The sequence below is a fragment of the Melospiza georgiana genome, chromosome 1 (assembly GCF_028018845.1).
Source record: "Melospiza georgiana isolate bMelGeo1 chromosome 1, bMelGeo1.pri, whole genome shotgun sequence".
NCBI lineage: Eukaryota > Metazoa > Chordata > Aves > Passeriformes > Passerellidae > Melospiza > Melospiza georgiana.
Window position 1 is genome coordinate 628,321 of NC_080430.1, and position 20,668 is coordinate 648,988.

The 20,668-nt window shown below is 52.0% G+C and overlaps 1 protein-coding gene across 2 annotated transcripts in view; it reads right to left on the bottom strand.

Annotated features, from left to right (window-relative positions):
- SCAP (SREBF chaperone) overlaps positions 1-19,690 on the bottom strand; it is a 119,289-nt gene extending 99,599 nt beyond the window's left edge. The window contains exons 1-2 of one of the 2 annotated variants that reach the window (XM_058045255.1): positions 19,575-19,690; positions 6,101-6,288 (exon numbers count right to left, since the gene is read on the bottom strand). In XM_058045255.1, the coding sequence (XP_057901238.1) occupies positions 6,101-6,222 (122 nt within the window). In that variant the 5' untranslated portion in view covers positions 6,223-6,288; positions 19,575-19,690. The remainder of the gene's footprint in view (positions 1-6,100; positions 6,289-19,574) is intronic. The other variant, XM_058045265.1, reaches the window with a different exon arrangement.
- Between the last annotated feature and the right edge of the window lie 978 nt (positions 19,691-20,668).

Below are 20,668 nucleotides of genomic sequence, written 5' to 3' on the forward strand. Positions count from 1 at the left end.
CTTGGACAGGGATGGAAAAGCCCTGGCAGAGGAGAAGGGCAGACCTTGCAGGGCCTCTCCTGGATTCCTCCATCCCAGCTGGCTGTGGCAAAGGCACTCAGCACGGCCATGGCTCGGTACCCGTGCATCCCACCCATAGCCCAGACACTCCCTTGTTCCAGGGGCTGCTGCCCTGCCCCAAAGCCTTTAGAGTCCTCTGCTCTTCCTCATTTAAATTCAAACCATTTCCAAAACTTGTCATTAGCTTCACTGGTCCTCAAAGCACTTTTAAGAGCAGCAGTGAGACACCAGAACTGTGAAATCTTGATCCTCTTGCTGCTTTGCCACCACAACCTCTGGTGATCATAGCTCCTATCCCACAACAGAGCTTTCAACTTTGAACTACTCAGAAATTGAGGAAATGAGGTTACAGAGAGTTTAGAATCAGATTTTTACTTCCAAATGTTCTCAAAAGTGGTTAAAAGCAAATCAGAATTGACCTGGTGGGAAAAGCAGGGCTGCTGACACACAGAGATCCACAGAGGATCTGAACTGTCAGCACCAAACTGAACTGGAGATCAGAACTTCAGTCTTTTTGTGGCCCTACAATTCCTGATATATTTTCCTGTTTGTAGATGAATCTTGTGGCAATACTGACACATTAAATAGAATGGCCTTGGAATTGTTTTCCTGCCCCCTTCATTAGGGATTGCTTGGATCATCAGAGGCCGTGGAGGAACAAGCAGCATCTAAACACAAGGCCTCAGAGAGAACAACAAACAGCTGGAAAAGAACAATGAAATCAGAAGCCAAGCTTGTCAGATTTGCTCTTTATTGCTCTGACAGAAATACTCTAATTATTAACATTTCCTTCAGCAAGGGCAGGGAAGAGAAAAAGGAACAATAAGATCAAGCATAAGTGATAAACGAAGCAGAGCACGTTCCACAGACGATTGAGGAGGAATTGTTTTCTCCCTAAATGATTTCACTGTTGGCAGCTGTGTCCAGAAATCCAAGGAAAGCACTTGAGATTCACAGAAGGTGCTTCTGCAGAGGGGTATTCCCTGTGAGTCACCCGTGAGCTGGGAGGAGTCAAAATAAATGTTTTTGTAGAATTTGAATCATTTTCAATCGGAAAATTCTGTCTGTATCCTTTCTCTATTCTTTAGATAGCATAGTATTATATACTATAATATAGTATATGTTATATACTGCATTGGTTTTAGTATAGTATAATAATCTAATAATGTAGTATAATGTAGTATAGTACGCTATAGTATGATATAGTATGGTATGATATGATAGGATATGATATATCCTTATATATTCTAATATAATCCAATTGGTCTGATTGTGGAGTCAGCTTAGATTTAGTCTGACTGTGGAATCAGCTCAGATTTAATTCAGATTTGGTCTGACTGTGGAGTCAGTTCAGATTCAATTCAGATTCGGTCTGACTGTGGAATCAGTTCAGATTTAATTCAGATTTGGTCTGACTGTGGAGTCAGTTCAGATTTAATGCAGATTTGGTCTGACTGTGGAGTCAGTTCAGATTTAATTCAGATTCGGTCTGACTGTGGAGTCAGTTCAGATTTAATTCCGATTTGGTCTCACTGTGGAGTCAGTTCAGATTCAATTCAGATTAGGTCTGATTGTGGAGTCAGTTCAGATTTAATTCAGATTTGGTCTGATTGTGGAGTCAGTTCAGATTTAATGCAGATTTGGTCTGACTGGAGTCAGTTCAGATTCACCCCAGGCGGGATGAGCAGCTCTGCTGTGGGACCAGAGCAGGAGGGGACTCTGGATTCTCTCTGAGGTCTCAGCCCTGGTCCATGGCTCAGCATGGAGGGGAAAGGGGCTGGCCCTGCTGGTTTGGGACTCACCTCCTATTTTTTTTTTTGTATAGTTTTAATGTAATATATATATCATAAACTAATAAATCAAGCCTTCTGAACACGGAGCCAACACTCTCGTCTCCTCCCTCACCTGACAAGCCCTGTGAGCAGTGTCACAAACTGCAGCAGCAGGAGGAGCAGGCAGAGGTGCTCGCCCAAGCGCTGACAGACTGTGAAACAGCTCAGGGGGCCAGGAGAGCCCCAGGCACATGCAGGCACCGAGGGCAGAGGGAAGCAGGAGCTGCCAGGCTCAGGGAACAGGAAAGGAGCCGATCCGTGGCATGGAACCAGCTCCCAGCAGGACAAGCTCTGGGCCTGGCTGCAGCCAGGACAGAGCAGCCTGGAATGCACTGCTGAGCAGGGAGGGATCTGCCACCAGGGTCCTGCCACGGGGCTGGCAAGGCCCATACTTGGCACCAACAGGGCCTTTTTAGCCTTGGCAAGGGCACCAACAACCTGCTCCTGAGTGGGTGGTGGTGGCTGTGCCCTGCTTCCCTCTCACAGGGCTCCAAATTCTGCCTGGAAAGGAGATTCCCCTCTCCTGTGCAGCACAAACTGCTCAGTTCAGCGTCATGCTGGAAGCCCAGAGGAGACTCTGCTCTCTGGGGATCTGAACATGAAGAGTCTGACTCTAATTCAGGCCCTCTGGCTACCCCACAAACAGTACAGACTGTGCAAGAGTGATACAATCTTACAGAAATAATTCTAAATAAATCTGTACACACACATCTACACACATACACCTCCCCAGGGGCTCTGGTTCCAGCCTGTTCTGACACCCTCCAGAAGCAGAACCTGTGCTTCAGTTCATTAACAAACGCCTGTTTAATTGCCCTAAACCTGCTGCAGACTCACCTGGCTCACCTGCAATCCTCACCTGAACTGGAAGCTGTTCCTCAGAGTGACACTGGCATTTCATATCTACCCCAGTGGCCACATCCCCACGTGTCACCTGTTCCCCTCTGGGCTGCTCTCAGACAAGGCTGGTGACCTTGTCTGTATGGCACTCCTTTATATAATACAGTAACATAAAATAATAAATTAGCCTTCTAGGAACATGGAGTGTCGTCATGAGGTGACACCCCCATTCAGGGGAAAATGCAGATCCCAACACAGAGACACTCAAGTGGGATGAGGAAAATGAGTGTCACCTACAAAGGGATTTATAGTAGAACAAGAAAACTCCCCCTCTGATGTGGGGACCAACCTGGATTTTCAGACTTTGGGATTGGAGAGCAAGAATGAGTCCCAGGATTTTTTGCTTTGGGTATTGTTTATTCTCAAAGCCAGAGATGCTGTGTCTTGTCTGTCAGTGACATTGAACACAGGGTCTGTGCAAACCCTCCCAAGGGGAAAGGCACCCCAAACTACCAGACCAGACTGTGCTGACCTTATTCCCTGCATGGGCACTGCCCTCACCTGCCTGAAGCCAGAGCCCCTGGTGGATAAATAGTGCACCCTGAGCTTTATTTCACTTTTAAAACTGTCTGCACACCAGAACGGTGGGGTTTGGCTGATGTGAGGGGAGGGCAGCCACAGTAACTGAGACGATTTGTCTGCAGCAGAATTCCACGAGCTCTCCCTGGTGCCAGGCACAGCAGGCAGGGCTGGTGCACCTCTGACAGCTCGGGGTACCAGACCCACCCTCGTTTGCAGGGATGTCTGTATTTATTAGCCCTGTTTCAGGAACATGGAAGGGTCAGAGGTGGCCTTGGCAGTGCTGGGGAATGCCTGGGCTCCATGACCTGAAGGCTTTTTCCAGGGAAAATCCCTTTTCCAAAGGGAATAAGCACGTTTTGATCCCTGCTCTCCAGGAAATCCTGAATTTCAGAAGGGAATAAGCACGTTTTGATCCCTCCCAAACACAACACTCTGTGTGTGAACACTGACACTGCAGCACTTTCCTGCATTTGCTGCCTGGGAGAGCTGAATGAGGAGCCTGAGCCACCCTGGGAGCCATTCCTGAGGTGACACAGTGACACACATGGCCTGGCTTTGCTGGGTGCAGCTTCCAGGTGCAGAAATGCCACTGGAAAGCTGCTCCTGGCAAAGCTGGAGCCAAAACACAGAGCTTGCTATCTCGCAAGCAGCAAGATATATCCAGATATCTCTGTCTTTGATGTCTTTCATATCAAAGACAGAGAAATGTAGGAAGCACTTGGGTGGGCCTTGTAGGAGCTTCAAGTTCTACAGCACAAGAGACCTGAGAATAAAAGTGTCCCTGAAAGGTACAAGGGGTCCTGTGGAGCACTGAAAACCCAGCAAGCAATGTCCCCACTGCTGCTCACAACCACCAAGGGTTCCAGCCAGGAGAAGCCACCCCAGAGCTTTTCCATGTGTGAAAATCCTCCCTTTGAGGTTTTTAACCGAGATGTGCAAGCAGCCCTGGCACCATCACAAATCAAAGGAAAACCTGTGTCTGTGCCCACACACTGGAGCTTTCCTACAAACAGGGAGCAAATCATCACAAGGGGTTTATTTTGCCCAAAACAGACAAGAGAACTGAACCCTGCAGGACACAATAATCTGTACTTGCACACGTGTGCATGGTCTGGGGACAAGGGCTTGCTCAGCCCCACAGTGCCCTGCTGGAGATGATTCTGAGCCCGTGTGACACTCCTGGAGTAAAATTATATCCTCCTGCAAACCAGGGATCCAAACCAGGGTCCATAAGGAGAGTGGGGAATCCACTCCCACACGGGCTTGCCAAGGGTGAAACAGAAGAGTGCAGGCTCCAGGCAGAACAGGACAGGCAGGTGTGCAAGGAAAGATCAGCTTTCCTTCTCCCCATTTTTAATTCATGGCTCTGGAGGCCACTACCAGGTGCTTGAGGGTTACCTTCATCTCATTTATTGCTTCACTTCACTCATTCAATTAGTTCTTACTTATTAAACCAGATGCAGACACCTCATCCCCATTGTTTCTTTTGTCCCACAAAAGGAGATGACAAAACCTACAAGGTCTAAATTTAAAAAGAGCTTCTGGGTGGGCCCAGAAGGGAGAATGCTGCCAAGAACCCCTGTGCCCAGCCCTGTGTCACTGCCATCTCTTCTGCAAAAATCCCCTTGCCCAGGATTTCTCTCCTGGGAAGAAAAAGCAAAACAATATTATCGCATTTGCTTCTGCTGAGTTTTGCTGCTTTGCAATGTGGTTTGGGGATTGTTTATCCAACAGGTGGTTGTTTGATTGGTTTCATGTGAATTGTTTTAACTTAATGACCAATCACCATCAAGCTGTGTCGGGACTCTGGAGAGTCATGAGTTTTCGTTCTTATCTTGTCAAGCCATCTGTAAATATCCATTCTCTATTCTTTGGATAGTATAGTATTATATACTATAATATAGTATATATTATAGACTATAATAGTTTTAGTATAGTATAATATAGAATAATAATATAGTATAGTATAATATTGTATAATAATATAGTATAATAATAAATATAGTATAATAATATAGTATACTAATGTAGTGTAATGTCGTACAGTATGATATAGCATGGTATAGTATGACAGGATATGACATATCCTTATATATCCTAATATAACTAATATACATCATAATATAATATATCCTAATATAACAAAATATATAATATTATAACATAATATCTCATCTTATAACATAGTATACCATAACATATATCATAACAAAAACATATTAATATAATATATTGATAGTATATAATACAATATATTATATACTATAATAGTTTTAGTATAGTATAATATATTATAATAATAAATATAGTATAATAATATAGTATTCTAATGTAGTATAATGTAGTATAGTATGGCATGATATTATAAGATATGATATATCCTTATATATCATAATATCATATCTCATATTGTAACAAAATATATAATATTATAGCACATCTCAGATTATAACAAAGTATACAATATTATAACATAGTATCTCATATCATAATAACTTAATATATAATATTGTAACATCTCATATTATAACATAATATATAATAACATATCGATATATATTATATTATATTATATTATATTATATTATATTATATTATATTATATTATATTATATTATATTATATTATATTATATTATATTATATTATATTTTAGATATGAGATAATGCAATACATCATAATGTATCCCAATATATCGCAGTGTAATAAATTAGCCTCCTAAGAACATGCGGAGTCATCACTCCCTCCTGCCACACAGTCCCCCGTGCCCCCGGGGCAGGACTCACCAGCAGGCCAGGATGCAGAGCGCGGTGAAGAGGATGATGGGGATGGGGTAGGAGGCACAGAGCAGCCCGTGGCTGTAGAACGCCCGCGAAATCCTCTCGCGCAGCCTCTCAGTCAGGGTCATCCTCACCTGCGGGCCATCCCGGGGCACAGCAGCGTGGGCAGCCCTGCTCGGAGGCACTGCCTCCACCTGGGGGGCACGGGGAGAGAAACGAGGGAAATCGGCGTTAGCAGCTGGTTTTGGAAAGGCTGTCGGTGTCCAGGATGGAATCCTTCCCTGTGAGGCCGAGAGTCCCTGGCACAGGTGCCCAGAGCAGCTGTGTCTGCTCCTGATTTCTCGCCAGTGCCCAAGGCCAGGCTGGGCATTGGAGCCTGGAGCACCCTGGGATCACAGAAGCTGCCCCTGCCATGGCAGCAGTGGAACGGATGGGATCTGAGGTCCTTTGCAGCACAAACCACCCTGGGATTTATTTACTGATGCTATGAAATGACTGAGCAGATCCCACCCTCACTGTCAGGACTGGACCACCCCTGTTCCAGGAGAAACTCAAGAACAATGTGGAGATGCTGCTCCTGTGGCAATAAACACATCACAAGGGGCTCTCTGAGCAGCCTGAGCTGCCTAAGGTGCTCTGGGGAGGAGCACAGCACTGGCAACAATTCCTGGTACCTTCAAGGAGGAAAACTCTCTATTTGCTCTCTTCACCTGCTGTCCAACAGCAGCATTCTGTAAGGAAACACTGAGCGTTCCAAAGCCAGTATTTCTTTGTCACTTGGGGGGATTGCACATTAAAATCTGCCATCTTTATTTGCTTCATGCTGTGACAGAGCTCCTAGGAGTGAGCAGCAGGAATTGTTCCTGCTCCAAGTCATTTCTGCAAACAGAGGTCATCCATGCCAAAATAAACCTGTGGATTGCAGGACAAATGTTAAAGGAGAATTTCCTGCCTCTCGCATGACTGCAAACCCAAGACAAAGTTTGCCTGGAAGCACGAGGGCAGCGGATTGTGCCCACCTTGCAGCCCACAGGTGACATTTCTGGTTTGTTGCAGGTACAAGAGACAGACATGGCACAGACGCCAGGATCAGTGAGCTTGGAAAAGACCCTCAAGGTGCCTGAGTCCACCCTGTGCCCCATGGCCACCTTGTCCCAGCCCAGAGCACCGAGTGCCACCTCCAGGGATGGGGACTCAGCACTGCCCTGGGCAGCCCCTGCCAACACTGAACCTCTCTTTAGTGCAGGAATTTCCCCAATACCCACCCTGAGCCTGCCCTGGCCCAGCCTGAGGCCGTTCCCTCTCCTCCTGTCCCTGTGCCCTGGGAGCAAAGCCCAATCCCATCTGGCTCCTGTGTCCTGCACTCTCATAAAACAAGGCTGACCAGCAGAAGGAAGAAATGTAGAACTTCCCTTTGCAGAAAAAAATCAACTCAAACTCGCTACTTTTCCCCAGACAAAAGCTTTTATCTCACTCAATAATAGTTACATGTTCCAAATTCTTCACATTTCTGCCTGAAAGGCTTTACAGCCTTCCCAGGAGCCTCCCAGGACACCAAGGGCAGGGAAACACAGCAGAGCCCGCTGTGGGCTCAGAGGATAAGCTAACAAAGGTAGGAAACTTTCCCTTTTCTAACACACAGTCACCTGGGGTTTAGGCACACTCAACTCCTCATTTTCCCACAAAATGTTCTGGAAGCAGGCCCTAGCATTAGTGTAATACAAACACACAGCTGAGCCAGTGAAGCCTGGAGGGGGGAAATAGAAGGAAAAACCCCAAATAAATCCCCATTCCATAGTGCTTTTCTTGCACTTCAATACATTCAGGAATTTGCTCCATCATGTTGCCTAGACCTGAAGCAGAGCACCCCAGATTCCTGCTGTGACTGACACATCTGCCCTGGGCTCCAGCTTAGATCATGAGCTGTCACGGTCACATTTTATGGAAAAATCCCTTGGCCACAATTTCTCTCCTGGGAAGCTGAGAAGCCTCAGAGAAAAAGCAAAACAATAATTATCTCATTTGCTTCTCCTGTGTTTTGCTGCTTTGGAATGTGGTTTGGACATTGTTTACCCACAGGTGGTTGTTTGATTAATTTCATGGGAACTGTTTTTACTTAATGACCAATCACAGCCAGCTGTGTCGGAACTCTGGAAGGAGTCAGGAGTTTTCATTAGTATCTTTGAGCCTTCTGTCTGCATCCTTTCTGTATTCTTTAGTTTAGTATTCTTTATTATAATATAGATAATAAAATAGTAAATTAGCCTTCTAAGAGCATGGAGTCAGATCCATCATTCCTCCCTTCGACAGGGTCTCAGGAAATACCCCAGTGAGGCAGGAATGGAGGCTGCAGGCAGGGCAGTGCCTCCCCAGCATCCTGTGACACAGGGAGGGGTTACAGGGGTGTCCCCAGCCCTGGGCTGCTCCCAGCTCACACATAGCAGAGGAGATGTAGGAGAGTCAGGGGTAGGATGGGCAGGATGGACAGAGATGAGAGATCTCTGCAGCCAGGGCTGGGATTTGGGATTTATTGCACAGGGCCTGGGTGCAGGGCCCTGCTGGGATTTGGGGTTTATTGCAAAGGGCCTGGGTGCAGGGCCCTGCTGGGATTTGGGGTTTATTGCACAGGGCCTGGGTGCAGGGCCCTGCTGGGAGCTGCAGCCACAGCTCAGAGCAGGCCCGAGAGAAGAGAGGAGGAGAGAGGATGAGAGGGTAAGAGAGGAAAAGGATAAGAGAGTGAGGTTCCCGTTACAATAAAACAAATCTTCTGTGCTGAATATTCTAATTCTCACTAACCAATCTAGTCCAAGATACAAATCCTACAGCATTTCCATACAGCCTGTAAGAATCATTACATTACCATACTGTGTTACATTTCAAGCCCTACAAACTCCTCTTTGGGCCCCTTCTGCCAAGCTGTAGGGTCTGCTCTGCCCCTTGGGCCTATCTGCAAGCAGAGGGTGTTGTTCATGTAAAGGGGATCACCTTCAGCCAGCCACACCATTATTTTCCAGTTGTTCAGTAACTGAGGGATCTCTAAGCTTTCATTTCAATCTCGCTTATAGTTTCCATATTCTCAAAATCTTTTACCAGGCAATCATATTGATAAGGCTTTCCTGTTTCATCTTCCCCACCAAGGAGCCAGCACAAACCCTGCTGATCCTGGGGCTGCCAACACTGCGCCAGCAGTGCCCAAAGCCAGCAGCACAGACACCCCAGAAGAGGGAAACCCCAGCTCCCTGCGGATGCAGAATGGATAATGGATTGCTCACACCCCAGAGAAGCAGCTGGATTTCCTTGCCCTCAGCTGGGCCCTGCATGTGGCTGTGAGTGATCACCCACTGCTCCCACTGCCACGGCAGCTCCCAAACCCCACATTGCACAAGGGGAGGGCAGGGAGAGAGGCACAGAGCTCAGAACCCAGCTCTCCCCTCCTCGGCAGGGGCCAGGGAACATTCCTCGGGACTTCAGAGGTGGGAAAACAAGAGCCTGGCTCCAGACAAGCTCCTTCAGAGAAAAGCTGCACAATGGGCCCTAACACCAAGGTCCTGCTCTCCCCTGGCATTCCCATGGGAACAATGAGGGGCTTTGTGCTGCCAGAGGACAGGAGGTCACGAGGAACAGAGCACTTCCTATGGGAAAATCCCAGCCATGCACAACTCTGGGCAGGCTGCAAGGGGTTAATCCCAGCCCTGTGTCAGGAATAAAGCCTGGCTGTAAGGGGTTAATCCCAGCCCTGTGTCAGGAATAAAGCCTGGCTGTAAGGGGTTAATCCCAGCCCTGTGCAAGAACAAGACCTGGCTGTAAGGGGTTAATCCCAGCCCTGAGTAGGAACAAGGCCTGGCTGTAAGGGGTTAATCCCAGCCCTGGCTGGAAGGGGTTAATCCCAGCCCTATGTAGGATCAAGGCCTGGTTGGAAGGGGTTAATCCCAGCCCTGTGTCAGGAAGGGGCTAATGCCAGCCCTGCCTGTAAAGGGTTAATCCCAGCCCTGCCCGTAAAGGGTTAATCCCAGCCCTGTGTCAGGAAGGGGTTAATCCCAGCCCTGCCCGTAAAGGGTTAATGCCAGCCCCGTGTGGGATCAAGGCTCCGGAACAGCTCCATCCATCCCTCAATGGATTCCCGGCACTCCAGGGCCCTTTCCATATCCAAAGGCACAAAACGCCATCGCTGAGCCCTCTGAGCCCTGTGCCAGGAAGGGGTTAATGCCAGCCCTGGCTGTAAAGGGTTAGTCCCAGCCCTGTGTCAGGAAGGGGTTAATGCCAGCCCTGCCCGTAAAGGGTTAATCCCAGCCCTGTGTCAGGAAGGGGTTAATGCCAGCCCTGCCTGTAAAGGGTTAGTCCCAGCCCTATGTCAGGAGGGGTTAATCCCAGCCCTGTCTGTAAAGGGTTAATGCCAGCCGTGTGTCAGGAAGGGGTCAATCCCAGCCCTGGCTGTAAAGGGTTAATCCCAGCCCTGGCTGTAAAGGGTCAATCCCAGCCCTGCCCGTAAAGGGTTAATGCCAGCCCCGTGTGGGATCAAGGCTCCGGAACAGCTCCATCCAGCCCTCAATGGATTCCCGGCACTCCAGGGCCCTTTCCATATCCAAAGGTACAAAACGCCATCGCTGAGCCCTCTCCCCCAGCCCAGCTCTGGGGCTGAAACTCTCACACAAGCTCTTGAGCCAGATTTCCATCCCCAAAATGTGCAAATTGCTTCATTGTACCCATCCCGCCCCACTCTGCCAGTTTTGCCCCACTTGTTCTTGCCCGTTTTCCTCCCTGTACAACATTCATTCATGGTTTGAGTTTATAAATTCAGAGGTGTCTGGAACAGACCCCATTTCATAAGTGCCATTTCACTCACTATTAACATCTCCTGAATAGCTGGAGTAGCAACAACAGTGAGGATTTAAAGAGAACACTTAATCTCTACATGTAAAATAAAGTTATCTGCTCCCAAAACAGGAGCTGACATTCAAAATCAATTTCCAAAACGGTTTTCAGGACATTTTTAAACTTTTCTGCCACAAGAGAGAACTCAGCTACACTCCTGCTTTGGAAATCATTCACTGAATGTGGTTTCTGTCCTTTCTGGTTTCTATCCTTTCTTCCTTCCCAAAATACTCCCAGCAGCACCAGACAACAACTTGTTGTGGATGATGAGACAGGATAGGATGCTCCACATCAGAGCCACCAAGCACAGAAGTTTGGGATTTGTGACAAAAAGAGAAAATATCCAAATTTAGAAAAAAACATTATTTCAAAGTTCACTCCTCTTGGTGCATCCAGCCAAGGGAAGCTCCCTTGTACATGAAGAACAGATTCCAAACACAAGGAAACAGGAGAAGAACAGAGATTCCAAACACAAGGAATCAGGGAAGAACAGAGATTCCAAACACAAGGAATCAGGGAAGAACAGAGATTCCCAACACAAACATCTCCCAAGCCCTTTTCCTCCACCACAGAGTTCTTGCCCCACCCTGCACAGGTGGGAATGATCCCCTCCACAGGCACAGAGCCCCAGAATGGTTTGGGCAGGAAGGAACCTGAAGGATCACCCAGTTCCAGCAAACGGGGAACCATCCTGGGCTCCCCATCCTCAGCTCCTGAAGGTGTGAAACAGGAAATTGTGTGTTAGGAATGGGGAACGGAATCAGGGTGTGAATCCATCCTCACCCAGCACCGAGCACTCCTGCTCCTCCTCCTCACCCACAAGGGACACAGGGCAGCCCAAGGGTGCCCACAGACAGAGAGCAGCCTCAGAAGGCTTTTCCAGATGCAGCAATTTGCTCGGGAGGGGACGCCAGGGATAACTCTGTGTGTAACTCCCCGTGTGCACCACACCACCTCCAGAGCAGCAGCTCAAAATAAACCTGAGCTAAGCTGGGGAAATCCTGTCCCCAGGACAGTGTCCCTGTCACAGGGGTGACACAGCCAGCAGGGAGCCAGCAGGCACTGCTGAACAAAGCCAGGGTCCCTTGGCTAGGCAGCCCCTGGGACACGAGCCCCAGGCTGGCTGCAGTGTCCCCACCTGCTCTTGGGGCACTCTTGGCCACCTGCAGGGTCCCCAGGCTGCTCTGGGTGCTCTCCTGGATGGCTGCAGGGTCCCCAAGCTGCTCTGGGTGCACCCCTGGCCACCCCCAGGCTGGTTGCAGGGTCCCCAGGCTGCTCTGGGTGCACTCCTGGCCACCCCCAGGCTGGCTTCAGTGTCCCCAGGCTGGCTGCAGGGTCCCCAGGCCACTCCGGGTGCTCTCCTGGATGGCTGCAGGGTCCCCAGGCTGCTCTGGGTGCTCTCCTGGATGGCTGCAGGGTCCCCAGGCTGCTCTGGGTGCATTCCTGGCCATCCCCAGGCTGGTTGCAGTGTCCCCAGGCTGGTCTTGGTGCACCCCTGGCCACCTCCAGGCTGGCTGCAGGGTCCCCAGGCTGCTCTGGGTGCACTCCAGGCTGGCTGCAGGGTCCCCAGGCCGCTCCGGGTGCTCTCCTGGATGGCTGCAGGGTCCCCAGGCTGGCTGCAGGGTCCCCAGGCCGCTCCTGGTGCTCTCTGGCCACGCTCAGGACCCGCAGGGAGCCTGCCCTGGCAATCCCCGCCACGAAGCCTCCACGTGATCCCTTTGGAACAATCTCCTCCTCTTTGTTTATCCCTGCAGCCCGCTCCACAAGTGCCTGGGGAATCACTTTCTCCTCAAAACAGCAGAGCCTGATGCAAGAGCCCCGAGCAGTTACAGCGAGGGCACCCTCAGGAACCCAGCTGGGCAGTGCCAGCCTTGCCCTCTCCTGGCCCTGCACCCAGCCCAGGCCAGGCGCACGCACCAGGGACCCCATCCACCCTCCACTCCTTGTGTGAACAGCTCATCCAGCAATGCTGCAATGCTCTTCCCTTTCTACTACAGGGAGTAACTCTACTCATGCTCTTTCCTAACCCTCTCCACCAGACCAGGGTCAACACCTCAGCCCAAGCCTCTTGTTTGGAGTACAAAATTGGCAAAATGCTTTGGGATCATCTGTCTGGACTTGTGCAAATCCTGGGGTCCAACAGCACAGGGAGCTGGAGCTGCTGCAGGGCTGGAGCCAGGCTGGAGAGCTGGGAATGTTCATCTGGAGAGGAGAAGGGAAAGCTCCAGGGAGAGCTCAGAGCCCCTGGCAGGGCCTGGAGGGGCTCCAGGAGAGCTGGAGAGGGACTGGGGACAAGGATGGAGGGACAGGACACAGGGAATGGCTCCCACTGCCAGAGGGCAGGGATGGATGGGAGATTGGGAATTGTTCCTGTGAGAGTGGAGAGGCCCTGGAAGAGAAGCAGCAGCTGTGACTGCTCAGTCCCTGCATTATCCAAGGCCAGGCTGGACAGGAGCTGGGACAGTGGAAGCTGTCCCTGCCATGGCAGGGAATGGAACAAGATGATCTTTAGGCCCTGTCCAAACCAACCCAGGCTCCTCTGGCTCTGCGTCATTCATGGAATGGTCACTGGGTCTGTCTGTGCCATCCTGAGGCTCCCAGCACTGCCCATGCTGTGGACAAGCACCAAAGGGCCCAGGCCACCCCCAGTCCCCAGCAAAGCCTGTGAAGGACACAAAGTGCAGCTGAGCCCTTGGGCACAGCCCTGAGCTCCCTGGGCACCTCCCAAGGGCACAGTGCTGAAGGACACAGCACTGCTCACCCTGCCAGCAGGGACAGCCCCTGTCCCAGTGCCCCAGCACGGGCAGGGACACAGCCCAGAGCAGGGACAGCCACAGGGACAGCAGGGACAGTGACAGGGACAGCCCCTGTCCCAGTGCCACAGCACGGGCAGGGACACAGCCCAGAGCAGGGACAGCCACAGGGACAGCAGGGACAGTCACAGGGACAGCCCCTGTCCCACTGCCACAGCACAGGCAGGGACACAGCCCAGAGCACCTCAGAGCAGTGACAGGCACAGGGACAGTCACAGGGACAGCAGGGACACAGGGACAGTCACAGGGACAGCAGGGACACAGGGACAGCAGGGACACAGGGACAGCAGGGACTCTGGGGGCTCTGCACACAGCCCTCACTCAGAGCACCACAAGCTTTGCCCAAGTTATTCTCGACACACGTTTATCCAGTTTGCTCTTCAGCAGTCGCAGCAATGCCCACAGGTGTCACACAGGGTTTGGTTTGCTTTTCCCTGGTCCCCTCCCTGCTATTTAACCCTTTCTGCCAGCCCCAGAGGGGGATGTGGAGCCGTGGGATTGCTGAGGCTGGAGGAGCCCCTGGAGTCCCACTGATCCCACAGTGCTGCCAAGGCCACCAGCAGCAATTTCCACACTCAGACTTTCACCTGCCCCTTCCCACGCACACAGGAGGTCACCAGGCTCCTTCAATTAGGGATTACGCCTCATCAATTATCCTCATGCCTGCAGCTGGCTAGTTTTGCTTTAACCTCAACCTCACCACTGTCCTTCCTCACCACCAGCCCAATTTCAGGCCATGTTTAATTGCTCAAAGCCAGTTCTCACTCCTGATTCACACATGCAGCCCTTGCCTGCTTTATGTCATTTACAACTTGAATGTGCACAGTTTGTTCTGGCACTTCAGTGATGAGTGAGCCCCCAGAGCCCCCCCTCAGAACACCCAGGCCCATTAACAAGGCAGTTACTGCTGCTCTAAATACATTCATTTATCCATCACAGACTGGCACCTTCTTAGGCTTGGAGTTTGTTTCACTTGCACCTACTCAAGACTCTGGATAAAAATCAAACCTTAGAGGACTGATGGGCACAGCTGCTTTCCTGCAGCCAGAAACTGCCCTGGTACCTCATCCTGGAAAGAGCGGGCTCACCTTGCCAAGGAGTACCTGTGCAAAGCAGCACCAGCCATTCTGCCCTCCTGCTCCTTGCCAGGTGCTTGTCAGCCATGTCCCACCTGCTCAGGGTTTTGGGGTGAGCACTCCTCCCCATTGTCCCAACGGCTCCAGGCTTTAGGAACATCACTGACTTCCATGTCTCAAAGATGCCTCCTGAAGCTCTCGGGTCTTTTTTAGTCCGTGCTTTGAGCGTGTAGAAATCCCTCCAGGAAACGACAGCTTGCAAAGCTGCCCTTCCTTTTTGTAGCCTGCCACCAGCACCGGTTGCTCACCAAGAGTCAAAAGGTGCTGAACACTCCAGTTTTGGGCATGCCACACATCAAGTTCTGCTCTCTGTTCTTTCCTTTACCACCTTTTGCCACGAGGACATTCCCAGAATAATGCGTGTCCCTGATGCCCTCTGAGAGTCAGGTTTGATTTTTATCTTAATCCTCCCTTTGTGGCCTTGCTGCTGTTCAAAGGAGGAATGGGAACACCTCTGGGGTAGAATCACCCTGACTGCAGGAGCGCTGAAGATAAATCAGCATCTCAAGGACTCCTGGCCAGCTCCAGCTCTGCTTTTGTGAGGCAAAGTCTGCCAGGGAAGCACCTGGAGCCCATCCATTCACCATCCCAAGGAGCCCAGTGGAGATTCACACTCTTCCCCAGTTACCTCAGCAAACCAGGACCTGAGCTGATCCTGCTCCTTTCTCCAGGGCTGGGGCTCCTCTCCCTGCACAGGACACATTTCCTGCCCCAAAAATCTCCTTCAGCACAGAAATCAGCATCGGTGGTCAATGATCAATATCAGGAAATCAAACCCAAACCAGCCTGTTTAATGCAGGCAAACCCATTCTGTCTGCATGCTTTGGTGTTTATTTCTGAAACAGACAAAATTCAAATCCATGTCTGAACACCTGACCTGCACCTTCTCTGCATTTCTTTTTAAGGGATGTGCCACCAGAAATGCTTCACCCACAGTTTGGCAGGGCAGGGACAGTTAGAGAGGGCAGCAACACCTGCAGGGGTGCCCAGGATGGGCAAACATTGTCTGTGGAGGGAACTGGAGCTGCTTTCCCAGCCCTGCTGTGCCAGGAGCAGACAGCAGCTTCCCAAAACCCTCCCAGGTAAAACCCATGTAAACCCTCCGAGCAGAACTCTGCATTTTCCAGACCCATAGCCCAGACAGGGTCCACCTGCCTTCTCCTAGAAGAAAACCCCTCCAAACCCCCTCAGAAATACCTGCTGAGCACCTTTACCCACCTGCAGCACGGCCCAGCTGGCACTGCCAGGGGTTTCCTGAGGGACTGAAATTAGAGCTGGGTCACGCTCAGTTTATCCCTTCAGCACCATCGTTTCCCAAAAACACCTTGTGGAAACACGAACCAGGAGTGTTCCCTCTCCAGAGGGAGGGCTGGAGTGCAGCACCAGCTGGGCTCCTGTGCAGTGAAGGGTTTCCACAACCACTGGACTTGGCAGGGAAGCAGAAGTGTGCCCTTGGCTCTCTGGGGAACACGTTCCCGTTTCCACACAGACCCAGCAGAGCTCCAGCCCTGCTTCCAGCCCGACTCTGGCATTCTGGAAGCTCTGGTGTCAGGCATGGCATCACCAGGGATGCCCTCACAGGCAGGATGTGCAGGATGACAAAAGGGAGACAAACCCTGACCATTAATCCATGCAATAAAAAGCAGAAATGAAGACATAACCCTGAGCATTGCCCTGCATGGCTCCCTCAGAAATAACCCCAAAGCTCTGCTCAGAACAGCTCCCATGGCTCAGGAGGCTGCACCCCCAGATGCTGGGGCTTGCAAAGGGCCCCCAGAGGGACACAGCAGCTGTAAGGTGATGCACCTGCCTGGGATTGGCTTTCCACAGGTTCTGGGTCACGGCAGGGCTGAGCACACCACGTGCCAGGGCTGCCAGCCCCGAGCACGGACACTGGGCACCCCCAGCAGCACACACAACCAAACATTTTCCTTTCTAATCACCACCAGCTGGGAGGCCAGGCCCAGGAAATCACTGCACTCTTTCTTCCAGATGGAGAAACCATCCCAAAACTCCTCTGTGAGGCAGCAAGTCCCCCAGTCTGACTGGGACATTGTCCTTTGTACACAAACCAACTATTATTCCTTCATCACAATGCTCCATACAAGATTAATTCAGATTTAAGAACTGCAATCCTGCTCCCCTCTCCACTGCCCACCACGCTCTCACTCCAGCTGAATTCACTCTTTTCCTGGGAGGAGAACTTTACTTTTTCCCAGTTATGCCAAAAGGCCAAGGCTGTTCTGAGCCTTTGGAGCTGGGTCTTCACCTGAGGACATGAATTAAGAATCCCTCCAAGACAGCCACCCTCAGTTCCCTGTTGCTCCCTGTCCTGGTATCCTGGATGTGAGCAGTGACCCCCCCAGACACAGGAACAGCAGCTGCACCACCACAGAACTGCCCAGTTCCTTCAGCTTTTCCTTCTCACCCTTCAATGCACCCTTCACTCCAGGGGGAGAAGGGGATTCAGAGCAATTATAATCACAGATATCAAAGCTGCCTCCAGCCCTCCTTCCAGTCCCACCAGCCCGTGTGCCAGCAGCCCCTCGGTGCTGCCCAGCACAGGGACTGTGCCCCCTGTCCCCCAGAGCCCCTGGGCAAGGGGAGGAAGAAGAAGGAGCCTGCACCTGCCTGGCCTGGAAAGGATCCCCAGGAGCTGCTGCTCCTCACCGACTACATTCCACTGCAGGCAGGTAATGCTATTTTTGTTCCTCGACCTGTACCTGTTCTACTTTTTAAATTCTCATCAGAGAGGGGAAAAAAAAAAAGGAGTTTTTGGTGCATAATGATCCAAGCTCTGACGCCAGACAGGCCCAGCAACCCCCTGACTGAAAACAGTGTTGAGTAACTCAGGGAGAGCCTGACTAATTCATTCATCATAGGATTCTGACACTTAAAATACTATTTTAATGCTCCTGAGACAAACCCTGATTGTTCAGGGCTCTTTTGGGATGTTATATTTAAATCCTGATTGGAAAAATAAGCCATGCCAAGTTGTACCTGGAAACACGGAGCTGTGCCACACACTCAGGGAACATCCCGGGGTGTTTTCCTCTCTTCCCAATCCCAGCTAATCTGCTTTCTGCATTACACAACAGCTCGTGTAATCCCAAATTTACCACCCTAGTCCTGCCCTCACAGCTCTGCTTTCACAGAGAGGGAGCTCACGCCTCATCTCTGCCCCTTGAATGAAAGGAAACTTGGTTTGCTTTTCAACAACCCGGAAAAACACGTGGATGCTGCATTGAGGAAATTCTGGCACTGAGGCCAAAATCGTTCTGGAGTCCTTTCCTCAGGATTCTCCCCAGCACAGCCCCACAACTGCCTCAGCATTCCAAAAGTCCCTTGCCCATTAGATTACAGATAAAAGTAAAGATATTCATTCTGGCTCACACGAGGAACCTGACTCCTAAATTTGGACTGAACCCGAAAGTTCATTATTCGGGGTGTGAGATAACTGAGCGAGCACAGAGGCAGGTCCCCAGAGACCCGAGCAGCAAAGTCCACTTTCCAGAGGGCTCATAACCTGTACAAACCCATGGAGTGTTTAATTCCCAGTCCCACCATTCCCTGTTCCATCCCTGTAATCCTTTCCCTAAAACCCAGAGCAGCAAAGCCCTCTGGTTCCAGAGGGCTCAGTGACTCTGTACAAACCCATGGGGTATTTCACTCCAGTCCCACTGCTCCCTTTACGTGTTCCATCCCTGTAATCCTTTCCCTAAAACCCCAATCAGCAAAGCCCTCTGGTTCTGGAGGGCTCATAACCTGTACAAACCCATGGGGTATTTCACTCCAGTCCCACTGCTCCCTTTACATGTTCCATCCCGGCAATCCTCTCCCTAAAACCCAGAGCAGCAAACCCAAACCCACCAGGTTCTGAAGGGCTCATAACCTGTACAAACCCATGAGGTATTTCACTGCCTGTCCCACCGTTCCCTGTTCCATCCCTGTAATCCTTTCCCTAAAACCAATAACAGCAAAGCCCTCTGGTTCCGGGGGGCTCAGTGACCCTGCACAAACCCATGGAGTGTTTAATTCCCAGTCCCACCGTTCGCCGTTCCATCCCTGTAATCCTTTCCCTAAAACCCTGAGCAGCATACCCAAACCCACCAGGTTCCGGGGGGCTCAGTGACCCCGTACAAACGCATGGAGTGTTTAATTCCCAGTCCCACCGTTCCCCGTTCCATCCGTGTAATCCCTCCCCTCAAACCCTCTCGTGGTCCTGCAGCAGAGGCGATCAAGCCCTTCTCTCCTCTCTCCCTGTTCACCCAGCACCTCTGAGGCCCCAGCCCTTCCTCCATCTCTGCCCATTCCCGAATAGTGCCCAGGTTCCCGGGCAGGGGACGGCGATCACCCCGCGGGACGGGACGGGACGGGCAGGGCAGGCTCGGGCAGCACGGAGCGCAGCCCCCAGAACCCCGGCACAGAATCCTCCCGGCACCGACCAACCCGGAATAAAACACTCGGCGTTCCCGTGCCGCGCTCCTCACCGATCCTGCCCGGTAAAAGCGGGACGATGCGGGCCGGAGGGGAGGCCGGGGTGCGGGGGAAGGAGCGTGGCCCGGGCCCCCGCCAGGGGACACCGAGGCAGGGCAGGGCTGGTGAGGGGTTATTCCCACTGCCGATCGCGCAGCCCCCGCCCGCCCGGGCCCTGCTCACCTCACCGGGAAGCGGCTCCTTCCTCACCTCCGCCCTTTGACCTCCCGGCAGCCGCGGCTCTCGTGCTTCGTGCGCGGGGGATTTTTCCGGCCTTTTTTTTTTAATTTTTTTTAGCGCAGGACGGTTTCTCCCACCCCCTCCCGCCCTCCCCCCGCTGCCACCGCCGCCGCCGGGCCCCACCGCGCGCGCGCAGCGCCGCACGCCGGCCACACCCCCCGCCGTCGGCGTGGCCGCGCCCACATCCCTCCGACCACGCCCTCCACGAACATTAGCCCCCACATGGGCTTAATTTGCATGGTCACGCCCACGCCGTGCGAGATACGTGTTCATTTGCATAACCACGCCCAAATCACCACCCCCTCTTTTGAGCGGCCACGCCCCCGGAAGCGCGGCGGGAGCACGTGGAGCGGGGACGGGGAGCGGGCCTTGCGGCGGCCGGCGCCGCGCGAGCAGAACCGGGCCGCGCTGGGCCTCGGGGCAGAGCGGAGCCGGCCCGTGCCGCCGGACGTGGCGGGAATGTGCGGGTCAGGCGCTGCGAGTCCCGAGCATCCCCCGAGGGACAAGAGGCGTTGATGGCGGGGATTGGGCACCAGAAGCCCCGGAGCATCCCGGGGCAGAGCACCTCGGCAGGGAGCGCCTTGCAGCGGGCGCCCTCGCTCCGTGCAGGGGCCAGAGGTGACTCTGATTCCCGGGAACAAAAGCGGGCCAGGCTCTGGGCACACGCCCGGGGAAGGGGCAAGCGGTGTCCAAGGGCCAAGGGATCTTTCCTTCTCTTCCAGCAATGCTCTCCCGCCAGCACCGTGCTGACATGCTGCAAAACACATGCCCTGCTCCTTCACCTCCGGGGCTGAGCAGCCCAGAACAGCCCTTCCAGGGCCCGCCTTGCAGCTGCCAGACTCTGAGGCTTACCAACAGAGCCTGCTGCCTGCAGTTCTCCCAGGGACCTGCACCCCTGCGCACCAGCCCAGCCCTGGTGGGATCTCCCCTGCTTGGAGAGCTGAGTCCTCAGGCCAAGTCCCAGCCAAGTCCCCAGCGTTGCCCAAGCTCTGGCCGGCACACACCCAGCCCGTGCGTGGCAGGGCGCTGAGCACGCA